Source organism: Hyla sarda, chromosome 7 (genome assembly GCF_029499605.1).
Source record: "Hyla sarda isolate aHylSar1 chromosome 7, aHylSar1.hap1, whole genome shotgun sequence".
Lineage (NCBI taxonomy): Eukaryota > Metazoa > Chordata > Amphibia > Anura > Hylidae > Hyla > Hyla sarda.
This window is the reverse complement of record NC_079195.1, coordinates 23,743,806-23,756,161: the sequence shown is the minus strand read 5'-3', so window position 1 is coordinate 23,756,161 and position 12,356 is coordinate 23,743,806. Positions and strand designations below refer to the sequence as shown.

Below are 12,356 nucleotides of genomic sequence, written 5' to 3'. Positions count from 1 at the left end.
TTGAAATATTGGTTTAAACAGCCACAACTCAATTGGCTGACCCTTTTCAGCTTTGCTGTATAGACTGGGACAAAATAAGCAGAGTCATCTTGTTATGATTAGAGGATAGGCAAATTACTTACAACTCTGTTTGACTACTGAAGCCCTAGGTAAGGCATTATAGTAAAACTATATACTGTGTACCCAGATAAGGATATGTATGAAGCTTCTCTGTCACTGCCTCATATTTGGGAAGAAGCTGAAATAATCTATGACAATTCTGTCGACTAACTCTTCAGCTGCCATGAAGCACACTTATATATTCCGTCGTGGTTAAATAGACACTACTGGATGGAAGTGTGCGTGTTTCCAATATGACGGTCTCAAGGGAAGTTTTTTTAAAGGGGTACTCTGCCTCTAGACATCTTATCCCCTATCCAAAGGATAGGGGATAAGATGTCTAAACGCGGGGTACCCCCGCTAATTCGGCTACTGAACCCCAGACAACCCGTGCATGAGGCAGAAGTTCGTGACGAGGCAGAAGCTCGTGACGTCACGCCCCGCTTGTGATGGCATGGCCACGTCCCCTCAATGCAAGTCTATGGGAGGGGGCTTGACGGCTGTCAAGCCCCCTCCCATAGACTTGCATTGAGGGGCGTGGTCGTGACATCACAAGCGGGGTGTGACAGTAACGTCACAAGCCTCTGGTACTGCAACCGACTCTCTAAACAAAAGCCGAGTGCAGCAGAGAGATCATGGAGGTCCCCCACGATCAGACATCTTATCCCCTTATCCTTTGAATAGGGGATACGATGTCTAGGGGAGGAGTACCACTTTAATGCAAAAAATACATAGCTATGATATTTAAATAAAATAACAAACACGTTGGATTTCCTCATTAAAGTGTATCTGTCCTAAAGATGTCAGTTGAGGTTTGAGTCTTCAGACCTTGAACAATTGTTAGAACGAGTGGGAAGAAAAGCATGGCTGACCGAGACAATCCCATAGACTTATATTGTAAGTTTGCTTGCTTAGCGCACTCTGACCCCAAATGATAAAATTTAAGTAAATTTTTGCTTTATCTGTCAAATTTTTCAGAAATTTTAAATGTTTCTTCTGATGATTTGATTTGTTGCTGTATGATATCCGTGGCTGAATCTTACCTCTTTTCCTAGGGGCATCCCGCTCCCCAAAGAAGCCGTCAGCCCAATCACTTTGGCTACGAAGGCTTTGAGAGTCAAGTACTCTTTCAGTACAACACCACGGAGAATAACTTTCAGCTCTGGAATGCCAGAACCTTATATAAAAAAACAAGAAGATGAAATTGTTAGAACCTCTCAAGATGTTATCATCATCTTCATTCGAAAGACCTAAATGGAATTCAGTTTTATGCAATAAAAAATTGTATAAACAACTTAAAATGGGCACTGTCAGATACCATAGCTTTTTATATGTTATAAAGCGTGCAAACACAATATGTTCTGCAATTGCTTTCATCAGAAAATTTTCAGTATTTCATACTGAGAAAGCCAATGACAAAAGTGGCCACTAGGGGTCCCCATGCCTCCTGGGACACATACTAGTCGTGCAGTGTACAGTGGTCATCGACACGTCATGGACACCATGAGTGATTGACAGGGCTGCAGGCAGGCCAGGGGCCTCTGTGAGTCAGAGCAGAGTGAGGGAGGAGGGGGAGGAGTCATCACAGTGAGGAGAAGAGAGGTACACGCCCCGTGCCTCTACATGGACAGAAACCTCACTGAGCAAATTATGGCAAGTAAATAAAAATAATTCTGAGAGAAATATAGGTCCTAGACACAAAAAATTAGATGTACATGATTATAGCATTTTTTTTTTTGAGGGGGGCGGGGGTCTGACAGGTACACTTTTATCTTTTCCCATTTTGACAGCTGACCACACAGGACCACCATACAACATGAGAATTACACGCAATGCCTTCTTGTGCTCATATTTCTTGCCTAAATTTTGTCCTTTGGTTGAGTTTCATTATGGGTATACTTACTTATTAGCTCTTTTATCCAGTCTAATGTATGCATGAAATAAAAGAGAGGAAAAAGCTAAGTAACTGGTGAACTGATGGAAAAGGTAACTGGTGAAATCATTTGCAAAAATGATGTGGATTGCGGGATGTTCAATTTATTCTTATGGGTTTGAAAAAGTCATATCTGATCATGTTAGATAAGGGTTTATTTCGGGCAGAGATTCGTACTGCTGCATGCGCTGCTGAAATACTTCGGCACTAGGACCGCGCATACCTGCGCCATCACCATTGTCACCAAGCAATCCTCACTGAATTTCCCCAAAACATGTTCACTCTATCCGCAAAGTTCGGAATTTAGATCTCCAGAAATTCCGCAGTGTGTGTGATGTAGCAGAATCCCATAGAAGACAATGGGAGGCTGCTGCACAGAAATTTTTCCGCGGAATTTGCCACTCAGCAAATTGTAGCGTGAGCGGGACCTAAAAGAGGTGTTGCAAGATGGATTGTGATTTATAAGCTTGCCATTCTGTTGTGCAACAGTTCTTACTGACTCCACCATGAACTTTCACGATGGCACAGCTAAGCATGCATGTTTCTATGGGAGAGGGGGATACTGTCACTTCTAGATCTTTCTACCATCTGTTTGTCTCCTTGGAACAAATAATTGGTCACACGAAAACCAATGGGTCCAAACTTTCCTCTGACCTCTTGTCATGGGAGTCTTGGGAGGCCCACATATACATACACCAAAAATGGTGGCATTTGTGTTACAGCGGACAGTTATGGCACGGCTGTATAGGACTTTTGACCCTATATTTGTGCATACCTCTCATTCCTTAAAGGGGTTATCCAGGAAAAAACTTTTTTTTTATATATCAACTGGCTCCAGAAAGTTAAACAGATTTGTAAATTACTTCTATAAAAAAAAAATCTTAATCCTTTCAGTACTTCTGAGCTTCTGAAGTTGAGTTGTTCTTTTCTGTCTACTTGCTCTCTGATGACACATGTCTCCAGAAACGCCCAGTTTAAAAGAGGTTTGCTATGGGGATTTGCTGGGCGGTTCCCGAGACACGTGTCATCAGAGAGCACTTAGACAGAAAAGAACAACTCAAATTCAGCAACTCATAAGTACTGAAAGGATTAAGATTTTTTAATGGAAGTCATTTACAAATCTGTTTAACTTTCTGAAGCCAGTTGATATATAGAAAAAAGTTTTTTCCTGGATAACCCCTTTAATCGACCCATTCAGTGCTGAGATATCAGAATTTAAAAAGATATGCAAATAAGGCTTCGAAGCCCACTTGCCATTCCACTTTGGCTGCTGAGAGGCGAGGCGTGCAGTACAGACTGGTGGCTGTCAATGGGGGTGTAAAGGTGGTGACAGTGCACAGAGGGGAGGGGCTAACTGGTGAAGGGGCTAAACTCTGCTGAGCGCTAGCAGTCAATGGGAATTCCAAGCGGGCTCCAAAGCCTAATTTGCATATCTTAGGAGTCTGATGAGAAAGTAGACATTGCTGCCCCATGGAGCGCCTGCACTGAAGTTGACTGATGCCCCCCAGGACATTGAGGGCAGGGATTGCGTCCGATATCCTCGCCCCATAGCTGAAGAAAGATGATCCTGTACACCATGATGTCAAGGGGGATTCCTTTACATCTCGTCAATATGATGGTGGGCTGCATGAATTCCGCAGGCTATATATTGTTCAGACCTGCTCTATAGAGAAAATCAAAGAACTTCTTTAAAACTATAGCACTGAACCTTGGGCTTCACCTAAAATAGAAGAATAAAGGAGACCAACCGAGGTGCCTTGTGTGTTACCACTAAAACAATTTATGAAATAAGAAGGAAGCAGTTACTGGGTGCAGATTGCCCTTAGGTCATGGCCGCTCACCTAGAGCAAATGAAAAATTCGCATATCAACCCAGCAAGTGGGTTACCAGTATGAAGAGGAGGAACTGCTGCTAAGCCCGCGTTCCAGGAGAAGGAGTCATCCAATCCTGATGAGAGTCAGATCAGTATCTTACTGATCTGAGGAAGGGGGTGGCTCCCCCGAAACGCGTCATCCTTTTACTTTTATTGTTTTTATACTCAATAAACCACTCCAGTGTTTGACAATACTCCTGGTTTGGCTTTTACTTCTTACTGGAACCAGCAGCGCCACCATAAGGGTTATTTCCTTCTTCCTACACTATCCTTGGGCTTGGCCTTCAGTGTTTGACTCTTGGGAGTCTGAGCAGGTGGGCCCCTGCTATTACAATGGAGGGGTTGCACCGTATATAGAACAGCTGTGTGTGCTCCATTAACCCATTGATTCCTGCTAAATACAATCATCTCAGACACTATATAGGATAATCTCAGACACAAATAACGCCTTAAGAAGACCTCTGTCCTGAAATATAGGTTTCCATCAGCAAGAGCATCAGACCCCGATGGCAAACACTATGGCCCCCATAAGTTCTTAGTTTTTCCCTACATAGAAAAAAGCAGAGATCCCTATAAACAACATTAAGGGGGTACCCCGATGAGAAACACTTTTTTTTTTTTTTCCAAATTAACTGGTTCCAGAAAGCTGAAGCTGTAAATTACTTCTATAAAAAAATCTTAATCCTTCCAGTACTTAACAGCTGCTGTATACTACAGAAGAAGTTGAGTTGTTCTTTTCAGTCTGACCACAGTGCTCTCTGCTGACACCTCTGTCCACGTCCGGAACTGTCCGGAGCAGGATAGGTTTGCTATGGGGATTTGCTCCTACTCTGGACAGTTCCTGATATGGACAAAGGCATCAGCAGAGAGCATTGTGGCCAGACTGGAAAGAACTACACAACTTCCTCTTGAGCATACATAAGCTGATACGTAGTGGAAGGGTTAAGATGTTTTTAATACAGTAATTTACAGATCTGTATAACTTTTTGGAAGCAGTTGATATGAAACAAAATAGTTTTCCACCGGAGTACCCCTTTAAGATATAGTCCGTTCCTTACAAGGAATAAGTTGCTCCCATCCCCAGTGATTGTGCATGTTGGATCCAAGGTAAGGGATGGAAGGTTACGTAGGGACACGCAATGTGACTGACCATACTCTTAGCTGGATAAGTGACTGACACCAAGATAGAGTTTAATGATAAATTCGGTGTCCAGAGACAGCTGGCACAGTCTCCGGTTACCATGAGTGCCCACAAAGATGACCCATCGGAGTTTTTACTAAGTACTTAGGAAAACACACGCTAATAGGGAACCAATATGGAAGAACGAAGAGACCTTCCGTGTGACAGGATGATATATTAGAAGCAACGATAAATGCTGCATACGGAAAGATTAGGGCCGAGAATAGCAGGTGACCTATGGCCCATGACAGTGAACGGTGAGATCTACTTACCTATGGCTTGTGGAGACACCAGGTGGCAAAAGACGGCAGCAAAAAGTATAAGGACGAGAGGGTAGGACACCCAGGCCAAGTACTGGTACCAGACATTATCAGATGCTCCCTTATACATCCACCTATAGGCTGGGAAGGAAAGAATAATGGGGTAAACCAGGAATACGGTGAGACGTGTTTAATATTTCATTTATGGGGGTTTCCAGAATTACATTTTTGACCAATTTGTGGGGCTCTGACTGATAGCCACAGTGACGTCCATAGTGGTGTGGTCATGTCTGGTACTGCAGCTCAACCAGTAGGAATACTTAAAGGGGTACTCCAGTGGAAAACTTTTTATTTATTAATTTTTTTTTAAAGAAACTGGTGTCAGAAAGTTATACAGATTTGTAAATTACTTCTATTTAAAAATCTTAATCCTTTCAGTACTTATGAGCTGCTGAAGTTGAGTTGTTCTTTTCTGTCTAAGTGCTCTCTGATGACACGTGTCTCGGGAACCACCCAGTTTAGAAGCAAATCCCCATAGCAAACCTCTTCTACTCTGTGCAGTTCCCGAGACAAGCAGAGATGTCAGCAGAGAGCACTGTTGCCAGACAGAATAGAACAACTCAACTTCCACAGCTGATAATTATTGGAAGGATTAAGATTTTTTTAATAGAAGTAATTTACAAATCTGTTGAACATCCTGGAGCCAGTAGATATATATAAAAAAAAGTTTTTTTTCTGGAATACCCTTTAAAGGGGCAACTCCGGTGGAAAACTTTATATTTTTTTAATGGGCTGGTGCCAGAAAGTTAAACAGATTTGTAAATGACTTCTATTTAAAAATCTTTCAGTCCTTTCAGTACTTATTAGCAGCTGTATGTTACAGAGGAAATTATTTTCTTTTCGAATTTCTTTTTCGTCTTGTCCACAGTGCTCTCTGCTGACACCTCTGTCCTTGTCAGGAACTGTCCAGAGCAGCATAGGTTTGCTACGGGGATTTTATTCTGCTCTGGACAGTTCCTGATACGGGCATCAGGTGTCAGCAGAGAGCACTGTGGACAAGATAAAAAAGAAATTCCAAAATAAAATAATTTCCTCTGTAGTATTCAGCAGCTAATAAGTACTGTTAGGGTAAAGATTTTTTAATAGAAGTAATATACAAATCTGTTTAACTTTCTGGCACCAGTTGATTAAAAAAAAATGTTTTCTATCAAAGTACCCCTTTAAGGCGGTATTTCCCAACCAGGGTGCCTGCAGCTGTTGCAAAACTACAACCCCCAGCATGCACGGACAGCCAACGGCTGTCCAGGCATGCTGGGAGTTGTAGTTTTGCAACAGCTGCAGGCATCCTGGTTGGGAAACACTGACCTAGGGATAGGACCCTTATGCAATCTGCCTGTGGTAAGGATAGGCTATCACTGTAATACACTGTAAAACCTCTTTAAAAGAGGTAGCGCTGTTGAAATGGTGTCTATTAACTTGCGTAGTTTTAGTGGAAAAAGGTACTGCATGCACAATTATAGCAAGATATAAAGGGGTACTCTGGTGGAAAACAACTGGTGCCAGAAATATTTGTAAATGACTTCTATTTAAAAATCTTAATCCTTCCAGTACTTATCAGCTGCTGTATGCTCTAGAAGAAGTTCTTTTTTCATTTCTTTTCTGTCTTACCACAGTGCTCTCTGCTGACACCTCTGTCCATGTCAGGAACTGTCCAGAGTAGGAGCAAATCCCCATAGCAAACCTCTCCTGCTCTGGACAGTTCCAGACATGGACAGAGGTGTCAGCAGAGAGCACTGTGGTCAGACAGAAAAGAAATATAAAAAGAAAATAACTTCCTCTGGAGCATACAGCAGCTGATAAGTGCTGGAATGATTAAGATTTTTAAATAGAAGTAATTTACAAATCTGTTTTACTTTCTGGTACATGTTGATTTAAAAAAAAAAAATGTTTTCCACCGGAGTACCCCTTTAAAGTGTACCTGTACAGCAATGTTTCCCAGTCTACCCTGGGACTAGAGGTGGTTCTAGTGGTTAACTTCTCTAAAGCACTGTTTCCCAACCAGTGTGCCTCCAGCTGTTGCAAAACTACATGCCTGGACAGCAAAATACAAAGGGTTAAGTATTTCAAAACCTGTCTCACATTGTGTTTGCAAAAGCATTTTCTCTGTACAGCAGAATCTAGTCACTAGCAAAGACTCCTAGCCAAATAATGCACGAGTTGTCCCAATTCTATACATCTAATCTGGGAATGGAGGTGGTTCTAGTGGTTCTTTTCTCTAAAGCACTATTTCCCAACCAAGATGCCTCCAGCTGTTGCAAAACTGCAACTCCCAGCATGCCGGGACAGCCAAAAGAAATGGGTTAAGTCTTTGAAAACTTGCCTCACATTGTATTTGCAAAATCATTTTCTCTGCACAGCAGAATCTAGTCACAAGCAAAGACTCCTAGCCAAATAATGCATGGTTTGTCCCTATTCCATCCCCCTAACCTGGGAATGGAGGTGGTTCTAGTTCTTTTCTCTAAAGCACTGTTTTCCAACTATAATTCAGAGCATGGTCTCACAACCAGGGTGTCTGCAGCTGTTGCAAAACTATAACTCCCAGCTTGCCCGGACAGCCTTTGACAGCCATAAAACCCTCCGAAAAAAGCTCTGCAAAACTCACCGGACTCATGGCCAAATAATGGAGTTGCCCCAATTCTATCCCCCTAACCCAAGAATGGAGGTGGTTGTTTTCTAGTGTTGCTCGCGAAAATTCGCAATGCGAATTTTATTTGCGAATATCGCATATTCGTGAATATTCGTGAATTTAGCACTATATATTCGCAATTCCGAATATTCATATTTTTTTTTTCAAAGTACACATCACAGTGATCATCCCTCTCTGCTTCCAGCTTGTGTGGTGTAAAGAAGGCTCTAATACTACTGTGTGAGACTGGCGTGCAGATTTTCGCATATGCGAAAATTTGCATACGCTAATTTTCGCGTATGTGAATTTTCTCATCTACAAATTTTTGTATATGCGAATTTTCTCATATGCGCATTTACGTATATGCGAAAATAAAACGCGAATATGCGAATTTTGCGAATATATGACGAATATTCGTCCATATATTCGCAAAATATCGCGAATTCAAATATGGCCTCTGCCGCTCAACACTATTCTTTTCTCTAAAGCACTATTTCCCAACCAAGATGCCTCTAGCTGTTGCAAAACTGCAACTCCCAGCATATCCAGACAGTCAGAAAGCATTGGGTTAAGTCTTGCAAAACTTTCCTCACATTGCATTTGCAAAAGCATTTTCTCTGTGCAGCAGAATCTAGTCACCAGCAAAGACTCCTAGCCAAATAATGAATGGTTTGTCCCAATTCCATCCCCCTAACCTGGGAATAGAGGTGGTTCTAGTGGTTATTTTCTCTGCAAAACTCCAAAATAGAGCTGTAGAGGTGCACTTTAAATGGTGTACAAAGATACAAATTGTCGATAATCATTTACATAACCAATGTTACCCTGTATACTCTTTGCACTGGCGTAGTCCATGCTCCAGCTCACCAATGCCATGACAAGACCAAGAAGAACAAGGAATATCCAGTCTTCTCCCAACTTTTTGATGAAATATTTTTTTACCCGCTGTGCACAGGCTGAAAAACAGAAGATGTGTCATGAAGATGGAGGTTGACCGTAAAGACAGTCTTCAGGTGTGTAAGAGCGTCCTCTCGAAACGGCCTATTCCTCACCGTGACACTTGGAGTAACACTGCTTCTGCACATCGGGGGGTTTGGACGCGCTTGAACTTTGCTTCTCTTGGAGTAATCTGGCAGCTTCCTTACGGGCAAAGTGAGAAAGTTCTTCTGTATAGTGGCCATAGGTCTGTTAGGAGACACAACACGTACCCCAAACAGGTTAGAAGACAAACTCAAAGGGTCATCATGAAAAACCAATTGGATACAAAGTGAGCTGGATGCCTTACCGGGGCCAGTCACTGCTCCCTGGAAACAGTAAAGAGACATAAAAAGGTCCACGCTTCATTGGTGAATCACCAGACCAAGGGCTAACTTGATCCTCTTGGGTCCTAGTGCAAAAATCTGTAACAGGGCCCCCATAACTATTACCCATTTTTTGATAGTATTGGTCTCCACATATAGGGCAGAGGAAACTTTTGAACCCTGTCAGGCTTCAGGTTCTATGGGATACAATATTCTTAGAGAGCTCTGTGGTCAGACTGGAAAAAATTATACAACTTCCTCCTCTGTAGCATACAGCAGCTAATAAGTACTGGAAGGATTAAGATTTTTTTTAATAGAAGTAATTTACAATTCTGTTTAAAGGGGTATTCCAGGAAAAATATTATATATATATATATCTATATCTATATCTATATATATATATATATATATATATATATATATATATATACTGACTCCAGAAAGTTAAACAGATTTGTAAATTACTTAAATGTAAAAAATATTAATCCTTCCAATAATTATTAGCTGCTGAAGTTAAGTTGTTCTTTTCTGTCTGCTGACATCTCTGCTTGTCTCGGGAACTGCACAGAGTAGAAGAGGTTTGCTATGGGGATTTGCTTCTACTCTGGACAGTTCCCAAGACAGGTGTCATCAGAGAGGACTTAGCCAGAAAGGAACAACTCAACTTCAGCAGCTCATAAGTACTGAAAGGATTAAGATTTTTTTTTTAAATAGAAATAATTTACAAATCTGTTTAACTTTCTGGAGCCAGTTGATCTATATAAGAAAGTTTTTTTCTGGATAACCCCTTTAACTTTCTGGAGCCAGTTTATATGAAAAAAAATTGTTTTCCACCGGCGTACCCCCCTAAAGCCTTCTCTCCCCCGACATCTGCTACCAGGGGAGGTTAGGAGGCCCCCACACAAATGACATGGTCAGCCATACAAAATCATTGCTATAGTTAATCTAATGTTTAACCATGGAGATACATGGCTGCACTTATGAGCTGTATACCAAAAAATAGTGGGGGATTTTATTGTAATCAAGTCTTTTTGCAAGTTTGTTAAACTTTTTATTTTAAGGGCATTGCAGAAATATAGTTTACATACCATTTTAGAAAATAAATTATATAGTCTATATCTACTCAGTTTAACCAAATATCCCGGTTCTTGGCATCTACCGCCTGACCTTTCATCTACTTTTTAAATAAAACTTTAATAAATGAACACTCAGCTTGGACACACGAAAAGCTGAAAAGTAAATACCAAAATAGCAACTTGGAATATTTGTTCTTCTGTATCTTATCTTTTTTTCTGAAAAAGGCAAATACGGGCAATATTGTGTATCTATCCTTTTTTTTTTTTTGGGGGGGGGGGGGGGGGATAATTCTTAAATAATGATCAGGAATACTACATATTATTACTCAACAAAATGAAAATGTTGGTCATTTGTTTACTCTTTGCATCCCATAAATCAGTACCTCTACGACAGTGTTTTCCAAACAGTGTGTCTCCAGCTGTTGCAAAACTACAACTACCAGCATGCCTGGACAGCCGTTGGCTGTCCGGGCATGCTGGGAGTTGTAGTTTTGCAACAGCTGGAGACACACTGTTTGGAAAACACAGCTCTGTATCATTACGGGACACGAGGGCGAGGACGACCAATCTAAAGGACTACGAAATCAAATGTAAACACCAGGGGAAAGATAAGCAAATTAATATGGACAACAGGGAGTTTGTCAGGACAAGAATAGATACTAGAAACTGCGGTACTAATAAGCCACTTAACACCAGGGACTGTCTGAATAAGACAACATTGGTCCTCATTTACTAAGACTGGAGTGTCGGTTAGGTTTTTTTTCAGTGTACTCGTCTTTTTTTTCCTTGTGATTTACGAATCTGTCGCCCAATTTCCCTTTCTTTCTGTCGCAGGTTTTTTTTTCTGTCGCACAAAATGTATTCTGTGCGACAGAAAAAAGTCTCTGCAAATTCTGACTGCATTAGTGCTTGTACTACTACCCCCATCATGGAACAGGGTCTGTTCCATGTTGGGGGTAGTAGTAGAGGGGCTGAGGGATTGATCGCACCGGGTCTCACTACTGAGACCCGATCCGATCAAAAGTTATTAAGCAGGGGAGCGGGCTGCATGTTCCGATCCCCTGCAATGTACTGTAAACTTTCATTTTTAAATTCCCCACCAGAAGCCCTGAATGGCCGGGACCGAGGAGCCAATCAGTGCTCCTGGCAGGGATTTAATATAGAAGCGCTGTGGTATGCAAAGATGTATAGAATCGCTGGGGGGGGGGGGGGGGGGGAGGTATATATCTGGCCCCTCCAGCGTTTCTATATATCTTTCCCCCTGCTGCGCTATATCAAACTTAGTGGCCGCTGCACTTGAATAAATGTACTGCCCCCAAGCGCTATTATATATCTATACTGACCCCCGCTGCGCATATACTGACCCCCACTGCGCATATTTATATATATACTGCCTCCCCAAGCTGCACATATTAATCTTCATCTTCTCCCTCCCCTGGCTGCCAATGAATGAAAACTCTATTAGCGGGGGAGCGGAGGGGTGCTGCTTGCTCTCGCTGTAAGAGTTTGTCATTCATAGCGGGCAGCAGCTGCGCGGTAGGGGTCAGACATATGGATATATGGATATATGTCTGACCCTCACAGCATCTATATATACAGGTGCCGGCTCACCGCTATGAATGACAAGTAAAGAAGTGCAGGGAGTGGAGGCTCGCGCTGCTGCCAATAGCTTACTTGTCATTCATAGTGATGAGCCGGCATTTGTACATGTATGATGTGAGGGTCAGACATATATCTGAGGGTTTTTTCTCTTTTTGTCGGGAACACGCCCCTTTTGTTGGGAAAAACGCCCCTTTTGTAGTTTTTTTTTCCACTCTGAGTGATTTTGATTTTGTCGGGTTGTGCACCAGATTCTGGCGCAGACAGAATTCTGGCGCAAAACCCGACAAAAAGTGTTGGGATCCTGTTAGTGAATGAGGGCCACTGTGTACACCAAACCACTGTACATCAG

General features: G+C 42.0%; 1 protein-coding gene across 2 annotated transcripts in view; it reads right to left on the bottom strand.

Annotated features, from left to right (window-relative positions):
• The window catches only part of CLCN1 (chloride voltage-gated channel 1), a 185,244-nt gene that overhangs the window by 81,810 nt on the left and 91,078 nt on the right, over positions 1-12,356 (bottom strand). The window contains exons 2-5 of one of the 2 annotated variants that reach the window (XM_056529083.1): positions 9,081-9,213; positions 8,853-8,984; positions 5,358-5,486; positions 1,143-1,276 (exon numbers count right to left, since the gene is read on the bottom strand). In XM_056529083.1, the coding sequence (XP_056385058.1) occupies positions 1,143-1,276; positions 5,358-5,486; positions 8,853-8,984; positions 9,081-9,213 (528 nt within the window). The remainder of the gene's footprint in view (positions 1-1,142; positions 1,277-5,357; positions 5,487-8,852; positions 8,985-9,080; positions 9,214-12,356) is intronic. The other variant, XM_056529084.1, reaches the window with a different exon arrangement.